At 40.5% G+C, this 25,359-nt stretch overlaps 1 protein-coding gene across 1 annotated transcript in view; it reads left to right on the top strand.

Moving 5' to 3' along the window:
• The window catches only part of UFL1 (UFM1 specific ligase 1), an 80,300-nt gene that overhangs the window by 38,325 nt on the left and 16,616 nt on the right, over positions 1-25,359 (top strand). The window contains exons 9-14 of the mRNA XM_089665345.1: positions 4,319-4,494; positions 8,446-8,625; positions 8,786-8,906; positions 13,412-13,537; positions 19,658-19,778; positions 23,158-23,321. Of these exons, the coding sequence (XP_089521471.1) occupies positions 4,319-4,494; positions 8,446-8,625; positions 8,786-8,906; positions 13,412-13,537; positions 19,658-19,778; positions 23,158-23,321 (888 nt within the window). The remainder of the gene's footprint in view (positions 1-4,318; positions 4,495-8,445; positions 8,626-8,785; positions 8,907-13,411; positions 13,538-19,657; positions 19,779-23,157; positions 23,322-25,359) is intronic.

Here is a 25,359-nt window from a genome sequence, read left to right as displayed (position 1 = left end):
TTGGCTCTCAGATCTATAAGGCATGCAAGCTGGTCTTCTATACCTACTGTATGTTCTCTAAGTATTACAAAATCGATGTATCTGCCTCTGCAAATGCTAGCTTTGCGCATGATTGGGTTCTTAAAAAGAACACATAGGTTCACATGATTAAATAAAGACTCTCTTCCATTAGGCCAAGTTCACACTGGTGTTTTGGCCCGGTGTGAATGGGAGCAACAGGAATCTACACAGTAAATAGTTGTCTGAGATGTATGAAAGTATTGAGCCATGTGACACTTCATACATGTCTGTGCTCATGCGCCCTGACTGTAGCACATTTGATATGTCCAGCAGTACTTCATGCCAAAAGCTGCAGTGTATGTAAATAGGTAAGAGGTTCATATGTGGAAAAAATCTATGAACATGGCACTGTAATGGATGTGTCATAACCTGTATTTGTTGGTCTTGTTGAGTTTAAACGACATATATGTTTATTAATCTTGCAGATATATAAATAAAGAATTAAAAAGAAAAAAAAAAGCTGCAGTATATTGTTAAGCGATGTTTTCATAGTTATGTGGGTGGAATAGGATCCTAAACTGCAATGACAGACATATGAAACAAGTGTAGAAACTATAATTTAAGATGTTAATAAACCCACAACAGTAAAATCAGTCTGTATATGCAGTAAAGCATGGTTGTTATTCTCACTGTGGTACCTTATCTTCTAATAAGACATTGTGTGGAGTCACTCTGCACATGCTCAGTTTGGTGTGTATTGCTAGAGAGGGTTTTTTTTTTTTTTTACTTTATTGTTAATTATTTGCTTGTAAATGTTCTTTATTTCTAATTTACTGTGGATTTTTGCCTTGGTTAACCACTTGCCCTCCAGAGGATTTACGCCCCTTCCTGACCAGGCCATTTTTTGTTATATGGCGCTGTGTCAATTTAACTGAGAATACATACAGCGCTGTACATAAATGAAATTAATGTCCTTTTTTCCCAACAAATAGAGCTTTGTTTCGATGGTATTTGATTGCCTCTGTTTTTATTTTTTGCGCTATAAACAAAAAAAGACTGACAATTTTGAAAAAAAAACCAAAACATATTTTTGACTTTTTGCTATAAAACATATCCAATAAAAAAATGTAAAAATCAAAGTTCGTCATAAATTTATTCGGCTACATGTCTTTGCTAGTAAAAAATTCCAATACGTGTAAATTAATTGGTTTAGCGCCTACAAATGGCAGTATATGTATTGGAATTTTTATTTGTATTTTTTTATACTAATAATGGCAGCGATCAGCGATTTATATTGGAACTGCGGGACTGCAGCGGGCATTCTGACACTGGGTGGAAACTAACTGCCACTGACATCCCCAGTGACACTAATACAGTGATTGGTGGTAATAAAAAGCACTGCCAGTGTACTAATGACACTGGGCAGGAAGCGGTTAACGTTTGGGCGATCAAAGGGTTAACTGTGTGTGTATTTTACTATGTGTGCTGTTTTTCTAGGGAGACATGCTACTTTGTATCTCTCTGCTATGCAGAGAGATACAAAGCAGTATGTCCTTGCTGGCAGGTGAGAGACCTGTGTTGTTTACACACAGGTCTCTCCCCTGTCTGCTTTACACAGTAATCACTGGGTGCCAGGGGGAATCTACGGCCAGGACCTGGTGATTGACATCCCTAGCCGGCGTGTGATTTTGCACAGCCCTGTAGCAATAGTTCTACTATAGGGCGGCGGGCGAGTGGTTAATAAGCTGTTGTTGTTATATACTGTATATTATCAATTGAAATCTTTTCATTTACAGATTTAGTTCTAACAATAACAAACATCTAAATATACAGTAGGTAAAAAAAAGAATCACCCCCCTTTAAAATAATCACATTTTGTTCCTTTGCAGTCTGAAATGAAGGCAGACACAGTTTTCGTTTTATCCTTATGTATTTACTCAGTGCAACTTATAACATCCAAGTGAAAGATAAACTGTGACACCAACATGTCAAAAATGTTTTAAAAAAAATTCAAAAACAGAATCACTGAGTTGGAAAATGGATTACCCCCTTGTGTCAGTATTTTGTTGAACCACCTTTTGCTTTAATTACAGCTTTTAGTCTGTTAGGATATGTCTCTACTAACTTTGCACATCTTGACATTGCAATATTTGCCCATTCTTCTTTGCAGACCTGCTCAAGTTCAGTTACATTTTTTTGTGACCATTTTTGGACTGCAGTCTTCAAGTCAATCCACAGATTTTAAATGGGGTTTAAGTCTGCGCTCTGACCATGCAAGGACATTCATTTTTTTCTCCTTCAACCACTGTGTGGTGATTTTGTTGTGTGCTTTGGGTCATTGTCATGTTGGAAGGTAAACTTTCTTCCCATTAACAACTTTCTGGCAGAGGGCAGCAAATTTTCTTCAAGAAATTGATGGTATTTTGCCCTATCCATTTTTCCTTCTATCCTGACAAGTACTCCAGTCTTTGCTGCAGAGAAACACCCCCCATAACAGGATATTACTCCCTCCATGCTTTACTGTAGGAATGGTGTTTTTTGAATGGTGAGCTGTATTGGATTTCCGCCAGACATATAGTTTAGTGTTGAGGCCAAATAATTCAATTTTATTCTCATCTGACCATAACACCTTTTTCCATGTGGCCTCATAATCTTCAAGGTGCATTTTGGCAAAGCTCAGTCATGGCTGCATGTGGCTTTTATCTTGCAACCCTCATCTTGCAACAAGCAACATTTGTGGAGAATTTGAGATATTGTTGTCACATGCACACAATGACAACTCCTCGTCATAAATTCCTGCAACTGCTTTAGAGGTGCTCCAGGCCTCTTGGTAGCCTCTCTGACCAGTTTCTTTCTGGCTCTTTCATCACGTTTGGAGCGACATCCTGATCCAGGGAGGATCTGTGTTGTTCCAAATACCTTCCACTTAATAATAGACTTCACTGTGCTCCTAGGCTTTGATAAAGCCTTTGAAATGTTTTTGTATCCATCTCCTGACTTGTGCCTGTCCACAACTTTATTCAGGAGATCTTTTGACAGTGCCTTGCCCCCCATAGTTGATTGTTTACTTCAGTTGCACTGCCAGGGACTGAAATGCTGTTTTTCATGCTGAGCTAATCAAAATGACCACAGCTGACCTTAAGTCTCCGGTCACACTGGGTACGGCTTGGCATGTGATTTGCATGCCATATGACTTACAAATCGCATGGCAAATTGCATCCTATTGTCCACAATTACAGCGGTCATATCGGTGCGGTTCCGACTTGGTCGGAGCCGCACCGATTTCTAAAGTAGTGCATGCACTATTTTTGGTGCAGTTTGCATAGGCAGCTGTGTCAGATGTCTTGCAAATCGCACCTCAAATCGGCATGTCATCTGACTTTGAAATCGCTTGACTTTACTATATGTCGCACAATTTCAAAGTCAGGATCGGTATGACCGGGGTGTTAGGCTACGTTCACACTAGCGTTGTGTGCAGGCGGCAGAGAGGCGCCTGGGAAGCATTTTTACCGCTTCCCAAACGCCTCTGACAATTCTGCACATTGCAGCACATGGTGCTGTTCTAACGGGAGCGTTGTGGCTAAACGGACGCTTCTGGTCGAGTCAGGAGGCGTTGAAGCCTCCTATTCTAGTCTATGGTGCCGCTCGGCAAATGCCCGGCCGGCGTTTGCGGTGCGGTTGCGACACGGTTGCGGGGCGTTTGCGGAGCAGTAACACCATTCAAACTTCATTATAGGCGTTTGTGGGGCATTTTTAATGCTCAGCAAACTCCTAGCAACTTCCGCTAAACCGTGCATGCGGCGTTTGCGGAGCGTTTGCCAAGCGTTAAAAAAACACTCTGCAATTGCCGGACCAACGCTTGCCAAACGCTATAGGGGCGTTTGGCAAGCGTTTGCAAAACAGTCAAGTGTGAACGAGCCCTAAGAGTCAAATGGCTTTGTATGCAATTGAGGAGGTGATTAGCGACACCTGACTGAGTTTAAAGTCGATTTTAGGAGGGGGATGAGGATTATCCTTTTTCCAACTCAGTGATTCTGTTTTTGAATTTTTTTTATTTTTTCTGACATGTTGGTGTTATATCTTTCACTTGGATGTTATAAGTTGCACTGAATAAATACAGCTGGATAAAGCAAAAACTGTGTCTGTCTTCACTTCAGGCTGCAAAGCAACAAAATGTAAATAATTGAAAGCGGGTGAGTCTTTTCATTATCCACTGTGTTTTGTATGTATGTATATATATATATATATATATATATATATATATATATATATACACAAATTTTATATTATTATATATATTTTTTTCTTTTAATTTCAGAATTTGATTCCTTATCCAGGCTCGGAATCCCTGACCCCTTGGGTTATGTCAGGAAACGCTATAAGTCCACCCAGTTAATTTTTCTGAAATCAGTTTGTGTTGGGCAAAGTATAGTAGATCAAGTGGAGGCTTCAGCAGAAGAAGCTATTAGTTCTGGATCATGGCTGGATATCATGGTGAGTTTAGCAAGCTAAAAATTTAAATTATAATTATTGTGCAGAATCTTAAACCTAAAACACTTATTATATAAGGTAATATGACACTTTCACCATCTTGCACATTTCAGGCACACCAAGAATATAGATATAATAAAGAAGCACATACTGTTGTTCCCTTCGTAGTATAGTTTGACTTGTGTAACATCCATCACAAACAAGAACTGTAGGCTAACAGTTTTATATAGATTATAATAGCAGAGATATTTAGATCTCCAGTGTGATCTGTTAGCATTCTTGTCTTACATTCAGAATCTGGCAGAGTTGATGACAGGTTCCCTTAATGGGTGATTTTAAAGAGGAACTAGATTCTAGAAGTTTTGCTCCCAAAAAGCATGAGAAGGAACAGTTACTAGTATTGCTTGTGGTCTCTCTGCATCTAATATTTCCCTATTACTAACTTGCCATGCCTTGTTCTGCACTGCGTCTGTGTGGAGACAGTCATCTTAGTAGGGGCAGTGTTTTACTTTTTTGTGTCACAGCTTCCAGTAAGGAGAACTGCAATGTTGACAGCAACAAATCTCACACCAAATCTCTTTATGCTAGCCATACAGTACTTGGATTGAAATTTGGCCGGTCCCTGCTGAATTTCAATATATTTATGGGCATTGTGATTGAACAAAAGTCGATCTACCAGTCAACTTCTGTACAACTGCCCTATCACAAATCCCCACTCAATCAGCATCACAGGCTATAAACTGCAGCATTGATCAGTGTTTTCTTACTGTTAAAATACAAGAGCTCAGTGGGAGGATCCCCCTATCCACCTTGAATGCGTGGATGGGGGAATAAATTTAGTTTTTTTAAGTTCAGCCCACTGATTGAATGAGAATACTAACTATTGTATAGGCTGCCTTATATTAGCAGTCATAGCCAGTGGTGCCTTACATCTGATATATACAAAAAATGATCAGCGCACAAAAGGACACATGATCTACAAGTAAGCCATAGCATGTATACGATTAAAGTCCATGGAGTATCAGTGTAAGTCCATATATAGTATTCAGCACAAAGTGGCAGCCTCCCCAGAGTGAGCGAGCTCTATCAACAGGAACAAAAAGGGGGATGGGGTGCCGTGCTCGTGCAAACGCAAGCCGCATGGCCTCCACTAGTGTGAAGCTAGCCTACAACACGACCTGCTCCATAAGGGAGAAAATACTGTGATCCTGAACTTTTCTCAGTGAACTTTGGCAGAAGGTCTGTCAGATTATTTGACTTCATTTATGAAGGTGCCCTTTGGGGTAACAAGTGTTAAAATATTTTGATTGGCACTCCTAATGCACATATACAATAAAAGAAAAAAACGCACATGCACATGTTGTACTATAACACGCTAAGTGGATAATAATGTTGGGCCTATATTTTGTATTAATAAGTGTCTTATGTCCCTCATCCTGCATCAGTAATTCACATAAATACATGCCATCTAGCAGACGGATAGTGCAAGTGTTCTCAACGTGCTTCAATCCAAAAACTCTGCAGCATTGCTTATGTCCAAGCAATAAAACATAATGGCTTGTCTGCTATTCTTCTTAGCATAGGGAAACAGGTAAGCCCTTAATGTCATTGACCAGCACATGCAAAGTTATTTAGACTCAAAACACCATTGAGCATTGACCCCGACATCCTTGGTATTATTTCATAGATGTACAATTGCTGAGAAGAGTGGGAGATGGCTACATAAAGACCCTGTGTCTACAGGCTTTAGGTTTTTGTAGATGGCTTGCGTTTGACATCAGTTTAAGACACACCTGAGATCTCTCAGATTTCATCGACAGGTGCATCTGGCCTGCTTTAGGTGGGTTTTACATTCCCTTACACTTATTTGGAAACACAAAACCTGTTTGAAGTGAATATAAGCCCAGCAACACAGGTCCTAATGCACTTCCAAAATACAATAAGACTTAATTACTAGAAGCAAGTACAGTGTCTTCCTTGTCCTTCTCCAACCACAACATTGTTTAATTCAAACTCAGATTTCCATTCTAAATGCAGTTCTTTATTTGCTTCTCATCCACCATGATGCACAATTTTCCCACCTTTCCCAACTTCCTAGTAAACATTACATAGTATAGCTCTATTTTCTGGTACTGCCTGAGAGTTTACAAAGTATGTCTCTGTACTGAGGGGGCCAATCAGAGGAGTGATTTACTAAATGGGCATTAGCCTAAATACTACAGAGATTCCAGTGAAATATTTGAGAAATAAAATCAAATGTTTATACAGTTGTGGCCAAAATTATTCAACCCCCAATGCTGTAAAGGGGTTTAGGGACTATAGTGTACATTTGGAATTGTATTCAGAATCAAATCCTACAAGGACGTTGTAACTACCCAAATGCAACTAAAATGACATCAATTGTTTATGTAATACAGTAGTAAATGGTTCTTATGTGGTTTCTTCATTGCCACAATTATTCAACCCCTTAAAGACTACCACTCTGAAGAACAGAGGTTCATACAGGTGCTTTCCATCAGGTATTGAAAACACCTGTGGATGTCACCGAGCAGCAATCAAGCATAATAAGCACCAATTAGGCAGCTTTAAAATGACTGTGATACTCAGCTCCTTCTAGACATTTACTGGTGTGGTTACAAACATGGTGAAGGCAAGAGAATGGTCCAGGAAGACAAGAGAAGAGGTGATTTCTCTTCACAGGAAGGGCAATGGCTATAAGAAGATTGCAAAGATGTTAAACATACCAAGAGACACCTTAGGAAGCATCATTCGCAAATTCAAGGCAAAGGGCACTGTTGAAACGCTACCTGGTCGTGGCAGAAAGAAGATGCTGACTTCGACTGCTGTGCGCTACCTGAAGCGTAGAGTGGAGAGAAGTCCCCGTGTGACTGCTGAGGAACTGAGAAAAGATTTGTCAGATGTGGGTACAGAAGTTTCAGCCCAGACAATAAGACGCACACTGCGTAATGAAGGCCTCCGTGCCAGAACTCCCAGGCGTACCCCCTTGCTGTCTCCAAAGAATAAGAAGAGTCGACTGCAGTATGCCAAAAGCCATGTGGACAAACCACAAAAGTTGTGGGATAGTGTTCTGTGGACTGATGAAACAAAATTAGAACTGTTTGGGCCCATGGATCAACGCTATGTTTGGAGGAGGAAGAACAAGGCCTATGATGAAAAGAACACCTTGCCTACTGTGAAGCATGGTGGAGGGTCAATCATGCTTTGGGGCTGTTTTGCTTCTGCAGGTACAGGGAAGCTTCAGCGTGTGCAAGGTACCATGAATTCTCTTCAGTACCAGGAGATATTGGATGGAAACGTGATGCAGTCCGTCACACACCTGAGGCTTGGGAGACGTTGGACCTTTCAACAGGACAATGATCCCAAGCATACCTCCAAGTCCACTAGAGCATGGTTGCAGAGGAAAGGCTGGAACATTTTGGAGTGGCCATCGCAGTCACCAGACTTAAATCCGATTGAGAACCTCTGGTGGGACTTAAAGAAAGCAGTTGCAGTGCGCAAGCCTAAGAATGTGACTGAACTGGAGGCCTTTGCCCATGAAGAATGGGCGAAGATACCCGTAGATCGCTGCAAGACACTTGTGTCAAGCTATGCTTCACGTTTAAAAGCTGTTATAACTGTAAAAGGATGCTGTACTAAGTACTAAGATTGAATGTCACTTGGGGGTTGAATAAAACTGATAATGCTGTGAGCACAGAAAAGACATTTGTGGTTATTTCATTATAACTGTTATGTTATATTTGTCTGACCTACAAGTGCCTCTTTAATGTAAATGTAAGCAAGATGACTGAATGATCAAAAGCAATGTCAAACTGGCCAAAACACTCAATTTCAGTGGGGGTTGAATAATTTTGGCCACAACTGTATATGTCTTTTGTGAACTGCTTTGAGAATCACAGAACCTCCAAAAACATGATCAATTTACTTAAACTCTAGACACTGATACCAAGTTGTTTTTCTGTGGACGATGCTTCGATTTTGCTCCAGCAAGTGATGAGAAAGTTAAACAAAGGTTCATCTGCTCGGATCTTTGGTGACACCATAGTTGTCAGTGAAAAATTTATAAGTGAATGTGCCGGACTTTTTAATAACCTCATGCACCATAAAGCCGAAAAGGTATGCAACCCTTATAATTTTTTGTTTATTCATTATTTTGATATATATAGTTTCAATAATTACAGATATGCGTTTTGTTTAAACCACATGTGAAGGCCATTAATTGTGTGAGAATATTATAGTTCTAGCAACTTATGTGGTGTTTGTCATATTATGCCAGGAAATGAAGCACAGCCCTGTATTTCTGGTAACAGAAGAGGATCTCAAGCAAGCATCCTTATTAGAAAATGCTCTTGTGGGTAAAAAAGACAAAAGGGAAGAAAGGAGAAAGAAAGCTACAGGTTAGAAATGAACACAGCAATCCAAAGTCTTTATGATCTGATACAAATGTAACAAGTGCAGGGATTGATTGATGAACAGACATACGTATGCCATAGTACAGTACTGCAGGTTTTCCAATTGTAGTTTCCAGATTTCACATACAGTGCATCCAGAAAGTAACTTTTGCCACATTTTGTTATGTTACAGCCTTTTACCAAGATGGATTAAATTAATTTTTTTCCTCAACATTCTACAAACAATACCCCATAACGACAACGTGAAAGAAGTTCATTTTGAAATCTTTGCAATTTATCAAAAATAAAAAAACGAAAAAAAAAAAAACACATGTACATAAGTATTCACAGCATTTGCCATGACACTCAAAATTAAGCTCTGGTCCATCCTGTTCTCACTGATCATCCTTGAGATGTTTCCACAACTTGATTGGAGTCCACCTGTGGGAAATTCAGTTGATTGGACATGATTAGGAAAGGCATAAACCTACCTATATAAGGTCCCATAGTGAACAGTGCATGTCAGAGCACAAACCAAGCCATGAAGTCCAAGGATTTGTCCGTAGACCTTCGAGATAGGATTGTATCAAGGCACAGATCTGGGGAAGGGTACTGAAAAATTTCTGCAGCATTGAAGGTCCCAATGAGCACAGTGACCTCTATCATCTGTAAATGGAAGAAGTTTGGAACCAGCAAGAATCTTCCTAGAGCGAGCCGCCCAGCCAAAATGAGCGATCAAGGGAGAAGGGCCTTAGCCAGGGAGGTAACCAAGCACCCGATGGTCACTCTGAAAGAGCTCCAGGGTTTCTTTGTGGAGAGAGGAGAACCTTCCAGAACAACCATCTCTGCAGCGCTCCACCAATCAGGCCTGTATGGTAGAGTGGCAAGACGGAAGCCATTCCTCAGTAAAAGGCAAATGGCAGCCCATTGGAGTTTGCCAAAAGGCACCTGAGGGACTCTCAGACCATGAGAAACAAAACTCTCTGGTCTGATGAAACAAAGATTGAACTCTTTGGCCTGTCATGTCTGGAGGAAACCAGACACCGCTCACCACTTGGCCAATACCATCCCTACAGTGAAGCATGGTGGTGGCAGCATCTGCTGTGGGGATGTTTTTCAGCAGCAGAAACTGGGAGACTAGTCAGGATCGAAAGATGAGTGCAGCAATGTACAAAGACATCCTTGATGAAAACCTGTTCCAGAGCGCTCTAGACCTTAGACTGGGATGATGGTTCATCTTTCAACAGAACGACGACCCTAAGCACACAGCCCACATAACAAAGGAGTGGCTACGGGCCAACTCTGTGAATGTCCTGGAGTGGCCCAGCCAGAGCACAGAGACTTGAACCTGATTGAACATCTCTGGAGAGATCTGAAAATGGCTGTGCACCGATGCTCCCCATCCAACCTGATGGAGCTTGAGAAGTACTGCAAAGAAGAATGGGAGAAATTGCCCCAAAATAGGTGTGCCAAGCTTGAAAAAAACAACAAGTTGAAGCTGTAATTATCGCTAAAGGTGCTTCAACAACGTATTGAGCAAAGGCTGTGAATACTTGTGTGTTTTTTTTGTTTTTTATTTTTAAGAAATTGCAAAGAGTTCAAAACAAACTTCTTTCACGTTGTCATTATGGGGCATTGTTTGTAGAATGTTGAGGAAAAAAATGAATTTAATCCATTTAGGAATAAGGCTGTAACATAACAAAACGTGCCAAAAGTTAAGTTCTGTGAATAATTTTTGGATGCACTGTAGAAGTCCTCATATAACTAGTTTTTTTGCTAGTCTTTCATTGTTGTGGGGGAGACACGGCTTTAACGAAAAATAATTTTAATGAAGTACACATAATAGTTTGTCCCCTCTTCCCAGGTGCTCTAAAATACTAGCTACAATGTTGGATGGGGCACCCCTCCATGGCACATGGCTGCTCAACACTGCACCCAGCAAAGAGATGTCCACTTTGATAATGAGTGCATGTCTCCAGCTCTCAGCACTTGCCCAAGGCATGCAAAGAGGAATGCAAAGAGAGGTGATGTGTACAAGACTCCCCTCCCTCTGTACTCCTTTTGCTAGTGCTTGCCTCAGGCAAGTGTTGGGAGTTAAAGACAGGCACTAGCTATCAAAGCAGCCACCTCCTTGCTAACTGCAGTTTTGAGCAGCTGTGCGCCAAAGAGGGGACCCTGTCAGACATTGCATCTAGTGTTTAGGGCACCTACGAAGATTGGACAAACTACCAGCTACATCTTTCCTACTGCTTTTATGTTTTCATTATTGTCATTTCCTGGCTACTAAGTTGCTGCACTGTATGATTTTAGTAGAGCTTCAGTTGCAGAACCATGAGCCATATCAAGATCTGCTGTTTTTATATGAAAGCTGATTATCCTTTGCACCAGCAGAAAGGCCCTATATGTTAAGGTCAACAAACATTGCGAACTTCTGTTAAAAAATGTTTTTTCAACTTTGATGTATTTTACCCACCTGTTGTACATGTACACGTACATAAATGATTCAGCACTGCTGGCATACAAAAATATATTTTCTATAAAGGAGAATTTTTACATTTTGGAGCTACTTTGTTGTTCTATCCAAAATTCTAGTGAGGCAGCTCCATCTGCACATGGGAACTAACACCCAGAGCTGCCTTCCTTTTGCAGCAATCAAAAGAGCAGATTTTTATGAACAAGATAGGATATATAGCCAAAAAAAGTAAAAATGGACCTGCCTCCTTACTGCAAACCTTTCAATTGTTGCTAAACTGTTTTCTGGCAAGCAACCACTTCCATGACATTTCAGAGCATGGCTTGGATGGCCAAATTCCTTCAGCCTGTTTTCTTTTTAGAAGTTCATGACACTGTTCTTTTCTTTAAAGCTACTTTTCATGGAGTGCATGTCCTGCATGTTGACCTGAAATAAATTATAATCTAAAGATAAACTACCCAATTTGGATGCAAATGGAGAACAGTTATTATCATCTAGTGTGATCGAAACAGGAAACTATATCTCCGGGAGGTTCGAATAATTTCAGCGTGAGACTGTTTCAATCAGGGCAGCAATTAAACTAAGTGGTTCTGATATGAAATGATTTAAAACTTCCACTCTTTTAGTTTAAATAGTAAGCCTAAAAAATGCATGTTATATTTGATAGCTGTTAAAGGGAACTCATCATCCATTTCAAATTGTTAAAATAAAAAGCACTACCTAACACTACAGGATATCCTTTGTTAGCCAGTAAACCCTCCATTATGTACTTCTCTAAAACCAATATGCTTCTTGTTACAAGGGATCTGACTTTGCAACTACATCCTGCTTGCTGCAATTCTTACCCATCCTGCACATCAAAACCATCCATATAGGCACCTTAGATTCAGGCCAGTAACGTTTTACACTGCCTCTGCCATCTAAGGAGCTGGCAGAGGCAGTGTTCATTGCTGTGAAGTACCAGCTTCCTCTGTACAAGCTACATATGTACATGGACAGCCATAGAAGTAATGGCTATCCTAAGCAGATGAGTTAAGCTATGTTCCGGTTTGGCCATTGTGTTTAATAGCCACAACAGAAGCTTGTGACTACACTATACAACTCCTGGTCAGCCTGGTGCAGTGTGGGGCACTGTTATGTACTGTATATACTGTTTTGATCAGCAAGTGGATCAAATAGTTGGTCCTTTAACAAAAGCAAAGTTGCCTTTTTTTCCTAGCTATACTAGCACACCTTGGCAGATTTTTACATAAGTATGTATATGTTCAATAGGTACTATCACTGTATACCTACTGTGGCTAGGACTATCTGCCAAAGTAGCATTAAGGGTTTGTGTTGCGATGCTTTTGAGATAACTCAGAATTCATTGACAGGCGCATTTTACCTATTGGTGACATCCTTCTAACCTGTATTTGACCTGATTTAAGTGGGTTTTGCATTTCCATAGACTTGTACATGAATGCAAAACGCATCTGAAGCGAACAAAAGCCTCCTGACAGGTCAAGTGCTGAAAGATGCAGAATTCTATTGATATCTATTACTGGACAAAGCAGTGGCCCATATTGTCAGAAAAGAGAATGAAATAGGACACTATTGTAATCCAGCATATTTTGGCTGTCTAATGCATGTAGTCTGTAACATGAAAAAATTTCAAACTCCAATGCTGCATACTTGTTCCCAAACTTTGTAGTGGAACAAGGATCAGGTTGATACCCACAGCAATATCAACAGTGGCAGCTCTCAGCTGTCTGTACTAGGTACACTTTAAATCCCGCTCATTGGAAGCACTCTGACTATATATAAAAACACCAAATAACCCAACAATGAATAGGTTAAATAGCATTTTTATTTTCCTGTATCCATATACCAGACACAAAAGAGGGACAGTTAAAGAGAAAATGGAACTGACTGTTTTAAAATATCTCTTGAAAGATTTTTATATTTCAGTCTTAGATTAAAAAGCAATACATTGGAATACAAAGGAAAAACAGATATTCTATGTTTTCACATCATATATTCTATGTATATTCTCCACCAGAGGGCAGTGGAAGCACTAGAGGTGGTGGTGGACTAGGAAATGCCAGAGAGATCAAAATAAAAAAGGCCAAGAAGAAGTCCAGAAAGGATGAAGACAGTGATGATGAGACTCAGTCTACAAGTGCAAGTATATTGAACTTCTCATAATTTATCATTCCATGTGACTGATGATTTCTAGGCAATAGGTGTCCTTCAAATCATATCACATACCTCCATTTACATGTTATTCAAATGTCAGTCATTTCCTTTTTAACTAGGCTTAAGATTTATTTTTAATCTGTCATTTATTTTAGCTATTAAACATTGTGCATAAATGCAGTCCCAAAATAATTGACCCCCCCTATATTGAAGACATAAAGGGCAACTTGGAGCAGTGCTGTACCACAGTCTCAATGTTTCCAGTCAGTACGCTTTCTCTTTTTTCTGAATTAAATAAAATAATTGTAACATTGGAAAGTTTTAGGGCTGGAAGCACTGAGCTAGCAGTACCTCTCTGCACAGTTTTACCAGAGCTGTATCTCAGAAAGGGCAGCACAGAGGTAACTGTAATTAACAATTTACATTTACCCTCCGCGGTTTTTTGCACAGATAATTTTGTGGACTTTTCCTTTGGCATCATAATATAATGCTATAGTCAATAAAAACACACTACTTACTATCAAATAAAATGTTTGAGGTCTCCATCTGTCAAACAATCAGGAATATGTGGAAAAGCAGAATTATTGTCTTCTGCAGAGCTCCAGACTAATGTTTCAGTATCTGTATCTTTTAAAGTTAACTTGTATTCATCTACTGCCATTACTTAAAACATATGTAAACTTTAACATTGAATGTTTGATACTGTCAGAAATTTATTGAGTTTATAGCTTCTTGAGTACTTTTGCCTTCGTTGGCCTCTTATCAGTTAGCAGCATTATAGGCATGTGGACTACAGAACATCATCTACTATGTTATGGAGATGAGCGTGATAATGCTGCTCCTCTGTAGATACAGCATAGTAAGTGATTATTGTCATCCTAGAACATGAAGTGTGTTATTGGCAGAATAACCGGGTGAAATTAAAGGGTAAAAATGGGGAAAAAAGGAAAAACAAAGCTCAAGTATAGCTAAAGGCAACAGGATTTTCTTTAGTTTTGAACAGATTGGAGAGGGGTTAGAACACCTGTCATGTTTTAATTGCAGTCTGTGTTCCTGTTAGGTAAATTCACCTTCTATATTTGACATGTTTACCATTATCATCGACAGTGAAAGTAAAAGAAAAACCTAAATTTTGGGTTTTCCGCAGAAAAAGTAATAGAGAGGAAATCTTCCAGTAAGGACACTAGTTCTGGTGAGCCTGGTGACAACCAGAGATTCCTTCATTTTAAAGGGATTTCCTCTCACTTCCTGTTTTGGCTATGGAAATCTCCCCAATAGGACACAGGTAGCAAAAAACAAAAAAAACCTCCCGTACTCTATCCAAAATGGAAAAAAAGTTTTACCTTTAGTTCTACTTTAATAAATTTTATTAAACTGGCAGTTCATAATGTACAAATAAATATCTAACATAAAGAAATAAGATTCAGAGCATTAAGGCTTTTCTGAAGAAACTCCAGACATCAATCTGAACAGAGCAGATGGAAGAGGGAATTAGTCACTATTCTGATTAGTGAATTAACATGCACTGCTTGAATGTTGATTGGTATCTCCTGAGTTAAATGAAATTTGAGCCATGGATGGCCCTGTTGACATCTCCTGTCTCTACAAACTTTGATTATAAAGTCAAAGGAGTCAAATTGTTGGCCAAAAAACATTGACTGCATTCAGTCAGATGCAGACACTGTTCAGGTATTCAGATAGCCACAAATTCCACTCCTGTCAGAATATAATAGCCGGCAAGAGACATATCTATGCTATTTAATGCGGATAGGGGAATCACTGATTTCTCATTCAGACTGTGAGGCTGAACATGAGAAATCTAGTCATATATGGCTTTCTTAAGTTTTGCCTAGAGCTAGTGAGCTCTGCAAGCAACAGGAAGCTAGTAAATCTACTCTGTCAGTTCTGTAAAAAGAATCTTACAGCTTCACCTGCTGGCTGCATATCAAAAATATGTTCAAAATGTTTTTGTTTAGCCCTGTCCATTTTATGTATACAACACAATTATGCATCATCTTCGAATGAATATCTTTTATATTCTAAATGATACTTACTCTTTGCCTAACACATGAAACTGGTCTATAAATAATAATAATCCAGTGGATATAAAATCGTCTAATGGGCGAAAATTGACTTTTTACACTAGGATTTTCAAAATGTCAAGATACCCTGTCAACATCTATCTCAATATAAACCTTAATAGATCGCTTAATTTATTACTGTAATTGAAAGATGCTTGAAAGTACTTTTTCATCCATTCAGGGATACAGGAACTCATTAACTATTGGGTTTTACTGCAACCTATAGAACTGGACATCTGCAAACCAAAAAAAAGAAGGGCAGCCCACAATACTTCCTCCTATTCCCAGCATGACTCAGTTTTTTGCTAGTATCTTTTCTTGAGCACTACAGGGAAAAATATTACCAGTTTTTTGTTGCCATTGTTTCTCTATAATCAAGATCTTTGTACAAAACTGCTATGGCTGGTCTCTATGTGGCAGCTATCCAGATTGGTCTTTTTTCAGTTTAGTTCTTGAGTGCCATAACCAGAACTCCCTGGGCTGGATGTCGCGGAACTAGCCTGCAAGTGACCTTTGGGCACTTGGTTCCTCTTAAGATGCTTTCCAGACTTCTGCCGGTTAGCTGCAAAATGCTTTTCAGGTCCAAACTGCTTGCATTGTCTCCGCACTTGCCCTGTCTCTGAAGGCTTGCTTTGTGAGGTGAAACAGGCTGAGCACCAGGAGCAACCTGGTTAGTGGAACACTTGCCACCTTTCAAAATACGTACGTCTATTAGTTTTACCACTAAAGGGGTTACTTCTGACATCATCCTCTTGCTGGAGTGTCACACACTCCATGCTATCTTTCCCAGCATTCAGCATTGAGGAAGCACTCTTCCCACTGCTGCTTCTGTTTGCAGGAGCAACATGGAACTCCATTTCTGATGCCCACCTACAGTGACTTTGCCACCTCAGGCCGTCTAACCCCCCTCTAGCAGTAGGGTTTTGTATTACCTAAGGCCCTGACTCATATGTTATCTGATCTCCTTTTGACTTTAGCGGACCCTCAGCCTTCAGCCACTGAGACTCTATCTGATGCCAAGTCTCTTCAGTCCTTGCTGCACAAGCCTGCTTGTGAGGACACAGTCTTCTGCCATTAATAACAAACTAGAAGAGACCTTTCTTATTGATGCAGTGCACAACACCTTGAAGCTCAGAGGATCAGCCTGTCACTACTACCAGCACTGTCCCCAGTCTAGAGTCCTTTAGAGCTTCTAAGACCACCAAGACCTTTCCAGTGCACCCACTTTTTCCTTTATGAACAGTAGAAACATCCTGATGAGATGGTTGCCCCCTCTATGGAACGATGGCCCATTGGCTAAAGGATCTAAGATCTATAGCAGCTGACTACTCGGTCATGGAATATTTGGAACACATTGCTGTGGCTCTTCACTTCACTGTTGATGGGCTGCTGATGGTTTCCCATCTCATTTCCTGATGAGTATTTCAGTCCACATGGGGAGTGCACTTTGGCTGAAGTGCTTTCTGGGTCTACCCTGAATACCATAATCAGGGGTGCCACAGGTGGCAAGAACATTCACATTGCTGAGCCAAAGAAGTCTAAGGCCCAGTCTGGAAAGGCTCATCCCTTTTATTACTCCACATTCTAGAACTCTGAGTTTAAACTCAAACTGAGCTCCCAGACCACCCATCAGTGCTGGAACTCCAAGTCTGCCAAATCCTCAGACAAATTGTCTTTAGCATGTAGGTACATCCCCACTTTCCAAAGTGGGGGGATAACTGTTAGCCTCTGTGGATGTTTCGGTGATGCTTGGGTGAAGGAGATGGTTACCAGGGACTACAAGCTAGGCTAGAGTTTCCTCCTAGCACCCTCCTCACTTTATCAGTTCCAACCTTCCTGTGTCACCCCACAGAACAACAGATCTCCTTGCAGTCCTGGTGGGTCTTGTGTAACAGGGTGTCATTGCCCCAGTTCCTGTGGCAGAAAGGTTTCAGGATTTCTACCTCAGTTTGTTCATAGTTTCCAAACTAAAAGGGGTATCCTATCTTGGATCTCAAAACCCTTAAATTGGTATTAAAGGTAAAATATAAAATGACCTTTACTATATGATACAGTCAGTCACTAGCATAAATAAATCAGTATTTGTTTTTCCCTCCTGTAACCAATTTTTTCACCTGTTGTTCCGGCTGTTATTTTTCAACTTACTTTAACAGATGAGGCTGTCTGGCAAAAGTACCAGTTAAAGGATTGAGACAAAGCATTAACGCTAACATGAGTGCGTACAATGGTCAGCTTTTATTAATTTAAGGAAAACCTTTATCTCCAAAAGAAAAAACAACATGTTTCTGAAACTGATGAAAAAGAGTACTTTAATTTGTTAGCCACTTATGGAATATCCCTCTCCAAACAATGCTGCTGTCCAAGGGTGTCTCAATTGCTCTTCCATAGGTAGATAAAACAGGAAACATTATACTGGCCAGATCACCAGGTGAAAAAAAAATAAAGAGGGAAAAACAAATGCAGCCATAACACCTCTGGATTGGTAAGCTGCAATATATAAAATTTTTGTTTTGGGGTTAGATATGCTTTAATTCAGACCCAGAAATTCCACAAGGAGTCTACCAGGTCTGCCATAGCCTTCCTCTATCAAGGTGTCATTCTGGCCTCTGTAGACATAAATCATATGTACCTGCTGGTATCTTTCCAACACATTGAGCATACTTATAGGAGGCAGTGAGCACAGGGTGACTTCATCACATGTGACTGATGAACCTCGAAGTGGTTCTTCAGTCATTTTTTGAAAATGTAAAAGTCAGCAGCTACAAAAACTATAGCTGCTGACTTTTAATAAATATACACTCACCTGTCCAGGGATCCAGTGCTTTCTTCACCGTTCTTCCGTCCCCAGTGCCGGCATGCTAACTGTGGGCATCCGGCTGTGACTCACTACGGCTTCAAAGCCTGCTGCCCACTGTGCTTTGTGAATGGTCTTGCAGTCTTCTGGGACCTGTGACGTGTCCCAGAGGGCTGTGGGCGGGGGGGAGAGATTGCCTAGATGATCCGAGTTGAATTGGGATTGGGTACCTGTCAAAACTAGGTACCTGCTACCCCACCCCACCACCAAAAAAAATGTTCCACTTATAATAGTAGAAATGTGGAGGAGGAGCATTGATCTGATGCTGCATCTGGCACTCTCAACCTCTACACCGAGAACTAACTCACTGGAGTGTTGAGCTGTGGAGGGGGTGAAAGCAGCTGTTTCAGCCTGCCAGCGGCATGCTGAGAGGCTGGGCAAGCTACGGTTAGGCAACTGGGTGAACCCCAACATTATTGTCGGGATTCCTGCAGAGCCTGAACTGGCTCTGTGACATCAGTCAACAGCACTTTTATTATTTATTTTAGCATGCTGTCAGCTGAATCTGGGCCACAGGAGTGCAGAACTAAGTGCATTCCTGTGATTTACCGGAGAAATTTGGCCAAATGAGCTTTGGCAATACTTTTTTCAAATGTTCAGTTACAAGCTGGGGCGGACCTTGGACCAGCTTGATTATTAGCTGCTTTGTAGTCTGTAGAGATTTAAAGTATCTTTTTGTGCAGTCTGGCAGGGCTGTCTGGGTTACAAGATTGGCTAAATAGAATCATAACTCCTATATCAGGTATAACAGCTCTTGTGTATGTGTTTGCCTTGGGTTCAACTTTTATGTCAGCTGCTTTAATTTTATTTGTTCAGCTTTCTTGCATTAGTTACAGTCTCTGATCTGGAGTTCTATAATACAGCTCTAATGCTCAGCACAATGTATCCTTGTATTCCACAAAAGGGGAAACATGTTGGCTAAAGTTTGTTTGATGTTTTATTTTACTGGTGCTAATTGTCTGTTCAGTAAAGCCTTGTGACCATTTAATAAAAAGAAGACAACACAGCAGTGTTTCTAACAAATGATCAGACATAATGACATTTGTCTTATAATTTATGTAAAATATTAAATTTAGTGCCTCCCTTTAGGTATAATAAATTTGACAAATAGTGGTCGTGCTGCTCTGGTATTGTTTAATGACATTGTACTTTACTGATATTACCTCCACGTCAGATAAACCAAAGGACCGAGAGATCCCATTTCTGTCCTTAGAAGAAATTCAAGATGTTTTAAGAAAACATGTTGCAGATTCTCCAGATGAGCTGCTTGTTGAACTGTCTGAAAACCTAATAAGGTTAGTTTTATAAAGCAATTCTTTTCTCATTCCTCCTCATTAGTTGCATCAGCTTTAGAGTACAAAAGAGAGTTTACACCTTTGTGGCTCAGCTGGATGACACATGTTCTTGGCATTGAGCAAAGAAGTCACTCTGTGTATAATAACTCTTCATAAAGTATAATAGCCAACAATAGTGGTTGTAAAAGTTTTTTTTTTTTGGGTGTTTTTTTGGTTTTGCACAGAGCAGCCCTGATCCTCCTCTTCTGAAGTCCTCTGCCAATGCTCTACGCTCCTTCTCTTTAGTGTCTGCCCCCATAGCAAGCACTTGTTATGTAACTGTAATCAGAATTAAGCAATCACATTCAAAATCATGTTAAATAGGAGTTAGTACACACCTGCCATCATTTAAAGTGCCTCTGATTAACCCCAAATAAAGTTCAGCTGTTCTAGTAGGTTTTTCCTGTCATTTTCTTAGTCACATCCTACAGCAAAAGCCATGGTCCGCAGAGAGCTTACAAAGCATCAGAGGGATCTCATTGTTAAAAGGTATCAGTCAGGAGAAGGGTATAAAAGAATTTCCAAGCATTAGATATACAATGGAACACAGTGAAGACAGTCATCATCAAGTGGAGAAAATATGGCGCAACAGTGACATTACCAAGAACTGGATGCCCCTCCAAAATTGATGAAAGGACGAGAAGAAAACTGGTCTGGGAGGCTGCCAAGAGGCCTACATCAGCATTAAAGGAGCTGCAGGAATATCTGGAAAGTACTGGCTGTGTGGTACATGTGACAACAATCTCCCGTATTCTTCATATGTCTGGGCTATGGAGTAGAGTGGAAAGACGGAAGCCTTTTCTTACGAAGAAAAATATCCAAGCCTGGCTAGATTTTGCAGAAACACATCTGAAGTCTCCCAAAAGCATGTGGGAAAATGTGTTGTGGTCTGATGAAACCAAGGTTGAACTTTTTGGCCATAATTCCAAAAGATATGTTTGGCGCAGAAACAACATTGTGCATCACCAAAAGAATACCATACCCACAGTGAAGCATGGTGGTGGCAGCATCATGCTTTGGGGCTGTTTTTCTTCAGATGGAACTGCGGCCTCAGTCAAGGTAGAGGGAATTATGAACAGTTCCAAATATCAGTCAATATTGGCACAAACCCTTCAGGTCTCTGCTAGAAAGCTGAACATGAAGAGGAGTTTCATCTTTTAGCATGACAACAACCCAAAATATACATCCAAATCAAGATAATGAATGGCTTCACCAGAAGAAGATTAAAGTTTTGGAATGGCCCAGCCAGAGCCCTGACCTGAACCTGATCGAAAATCTGTGGGGTGATATTAAGAGGGCTGAGCACATAAGATGCCCTCGCAATCTGACAGATTTGGAGTGCTTTTGCAATGAGGAGTGGGAAAATATTGCCAAGTGAAGATGTGCCATGCTGATAGACATATACCCAAAAAGACTGAGTGCTGGAATAAAATCAAAAGGTGCTTCAACAAAGTATTAGTTTAAGGGTGTGCACACTTATGCAACCATAATTTTTTAGTTTTTTATTTTAACTTCTCTCCACCTAAATGATTTAAATTTGTTGTACAGTTTATAGGTTACATTAAAGGTGGAAAACGTTCTGAAATTATTTATCTTTGTCTCGTTTTTTTAAATCACATGGGATGCCTGCCTTTACATGCACATTAACTTTAATGGCATCCCAGTCTTAGTCCGTAGGGTTCAATATTGAGTTGGCCCACCCTTTGCAACTATAACAGCTTCATCTCTTCTAGGAAGGCTGTCCACAAGGTTTAGGAGTGTGTCTATAAAAATGTTTGACCATTTTTTCAGAAGCGCATTTCTGAGGTCAGGCACTGATGGCGAACGAGAAGGCCGGGCTCACAGTCTTCACTCTAATTCATCCCAAAGGTGTTCTATCAGGTTGAGGTCAGGACTCTCTGCAGGCCAGTCAAGTTCCTGCACTCCAAAGTCGCTCATCCATGTCTTTATGGACCTTTCTTTGTGCACTGGTGTGCAGTCATGTTGGAACAGGAAGGGGCCATCCCCAAACTGTTCTCACAAAGTTGGTAGCATGAAATTGTCCAAAATGTCTTGGTATTCTGATGCCCTTCACTGGAACTAAGGGGTCAAGCCCAACCCTTAGAAACTACCCCACACCATAATCCCCCCTCCACCTATCTTTACACTTGGCACAGTGTAGCTAGGTAAATACCGTTCACCTGGAAACCGCCAAACCCAGGCACTTCCATCAGATTGCAAACAGAAAAGTGTGATTCATCACTCCAGAGAACACTAGAGTCCAGGGCGGCTTGCTTTACACCACTGCATGCAACGCTTTACAGTGCACTTAAGGCTTAGATGCAGCTGCTCGGTCATGGAAACCCATTCCATTAAGTTTTCTACATACTGTTGTGCTAATCTGAAGGCCACAAGAAGGTTGGAAGTCTTTAGCTATTGACTCTGCAGATAGTTGGCGACTTCTGCACACTGTGCACTTCAGCATGCACTGACCCCTCTCTGTCATTTTACTTGGCCTACCACTTTGTGGCTGAGTTGCTGTTGTACCCAGTTGCATCCACTTTGTTATAATACCACTAACAATTGACTGTGGAATATTTAGTAGCAAGGAAATACCATGGATGGACTTATTGCACAGGTGGCAACCTATCACGGTACCACGCTTGAAATCACTGAGCTCCTGAGACCAACCAATTATTTTACAAATGTCTGCATGCCTTGGTGCTTGATTTTATACTTCTGTGGCCACGGAGGGGATTGGAACACCTGAATCCAATGATTTGGAGGGCTGTCTCAAAACTTTTGGCAATATAGTGTATATATGTCTGTAGAGTGCTGGGGAGCTGTGATTGCAAGGGGCACTGTAATATAAAGGGGACTGCACTGTGAAGCTGCACCGTAATCATTACAGTGCAGTCCCTTTATATCACAGTGCCCCTTCACATTACAATGCAGAGGACCATGGGTATCGCATCACCAACCAACCCCATGAACGCCTGCTCAGAGCCCTGCTTCTCTTCTCCATCTTCACTGCAGGTCTCTGTAGTAGGCTATATAGTAAACCTGGCTGCAAAATCTGGACTACTCATATTGAATAGTATACGCAATGTGCGTAGCCAGAATCTGCCTCCTTCCCTGCTGCTGTTGTCCTGCTGAGGTTCTGTTGTCTGGGGGTGACACCATATTTTACCGCACCAGGTGACACCAACCCTAATGACGCCACTGTTTGAGGTCTTTTTCTTTACAGGTATTCCAGTATAACAGTTATAAGAGCTGTATTGCATTATATATTTTTAAATAGCACCTTGAAATTAACTTGTTTTTCTCGTTTCTTTTTTTTTTTTTTTTTTTTTTTTTCAAGACCCCTAACCAAAAGTTATCAGGAAGTGGTACGTTCAGTATTCATGTCCTCTTCACCAGCATCAGGCACAAGCAGGAAGCAAACCATGAAAGACTTTCAAGAAGAAGTTTCCAATCTTTATAACAATATTCGGTTGTTTGAGAAGGGAATCAAGCTTTTTTCAGGTTAGAATCTTCGTTAATGGAGGATTTTTGATGGCCCTTTTTTTAGTGACTTCTTGTGTCCCATGTGCTGCTTTAGGTCACATGCACACAGGGAATCAAAAACGCAGCTTTTTAGGGCACTGGACTTTTTTTTCTGCCTCTAAGTGCCACTCTATGATAGCCTATGTGTCCATGCACAAATAGACATTTACAGGCGTTTAGAGGCAATAAAAAAACAAATCGCTGGGTGCATTTAGTGCTTAAGCATTCTATCATTTCAGTGGCCAGAATAAATTAATATTCTGGCCAATAGAATGAATGAATGGCAAAGCATTTGACATGCCTAAATTCATTTGCAAAACGCTGCTTTAGGCACATTTTTTATTCTGCTTTTCTCATGCAAGGAGCAATGCATTTAGAAGAGCTAGGCAGTGCTCAGTGTGCATGAGGCCTGAACGTTCAGCAATATTTTCTAAAACAAAAAGTGACATTAAAAACTAAAGTGAGTCATACAGGCATCACTACTTCAAACCTCCAATGCTGCAAAACTGATTGGCTGATCCAAGTAGCCGTGAAGATGCATTGACAGAAAACAGAAAAGCTGCACACCATTGAATTCACTCAGCTCAGTACATTTTTATTCAGCCATAAAAGCAATACATCTCACCCCCGCCTGGAGACTCTGACATGTCTCACCCTTATGGGCTTGACAAGGTTGAATCATATCAGAGACTGGTGGTCTCCAGGCAGGGGTGAGCTGTGTTGCTTTCATAGCTGAATAAAATTGTATTGAGCTGTGACATCACCGGTGTGGGGCTTCTCTTTTTCTTTCAGTTTAACCACTTGCCCTCCAGAGGATTTACCCCCCTTCCTGACCAGGCTATTTTTTGCATTACGGCGCTGAGTTATTTTGAATGATAATTGCGCGGTCATCCAACGCTGCACCCAAATGAAATTTACGTCCTTTTTTTCCCACGAATAGAGCTTTCTATCGATGGTATTTGATCGCCTGTGCGTTTTTTTTATTTTGCACTATAAAAAAAAAAACAGACCGACAATTTTGAGAAAAAAAACAATATTTTTGATTTTTTGCTATTAAACATCTCCAGTAAAAAACATTTTTAAAAATCACATTTAGTCATAAATTTTGGCCACAAATGTATTCTGCTACATGTCTTTGCTAAAAAAAAAATTCCCAATGTGTGTAAATTAATTGGTTTACTTGAAAGCTATAGCATTTACAGTGGTATAAATGCTGGGTTTTTTTTTTTTTACTAGTAATAGCGACAATCAGCGACTTATAGCGGGACTACGGCGGACATTCTGACACTGGGGGGAACTGACTTGGTGTCACTGACATCCCCAGTGACACCAATACAGTGATCATTGCTAATAAAAAGCACTGACACTGTACTAACAGCACTGGGCAGGAAGGGGTTAACATGTGGGGCGATCAAAGGGTTAACTGTGTGCAGTGTGTCTGAGCTTTACTGTAAGCACACTGCTTTGCATGTGTTCAGGAGCTGACAGGGATGAGAACTGTATTGTTTACTTACAGTTCTCTCAATACGTCGGTAATGCTCTTCGATCACTGAGTGCTGGTGAGTGATCAACGGCTGGGACCCGGTGATTGACAGCTGAGGCCGCTAATAGCAAATCACGTGTATATATATGTGATTTTGCGCAGCCCTGTAGCAGTATATCTGCTATAAGGCGGCGGGAAAGTGGTTAAAAGCTAAAGGTTAAATATGACTATAAATGTGAATATAATCTAATCCTATATCTGCCTTTAGCTTGAATTGGTGTCATAATTAGATTCATTTCACACGGATCACCGACCTTTCCATTTTATGCCTTAGATTCACTACACAGTAAATCTATATTTTTAAAGCAGTACTAAAGCCAAAACCAAAAATGTAACATATTGTAGATTTCTAATCATCAGATGTGGCTGCATTAGTTTTCTTTTCTTTTCTTAGGGTTTTTATCTCTGTTTCCACCTGGTAATCTGACCGGTAAGACACCTCTTGTGTCCCCACTCTGGATGAATGAGCACAGG

This window comes from Staurois parvus, unplaced genomic scaffold (assembly GCF_062004578.1).
Source record: "Staurois parvus isolate SC_StPar_1 unplaced genomic scaffold, SC_StPar_1.0 ptg000048l, whole genome shotgun sequence".
NCBI classification, from domain to species: domain Eukaryota; kingdom Metazoa; phylum Chordata; class Amphibia; order Anura; family Ranidae; genus Staurois; species Staurois parvus.
Note: the sequence above shows the minus strand (reverse complement) of the source record. Positions and strands in the feature narration are given on the sequence as shown.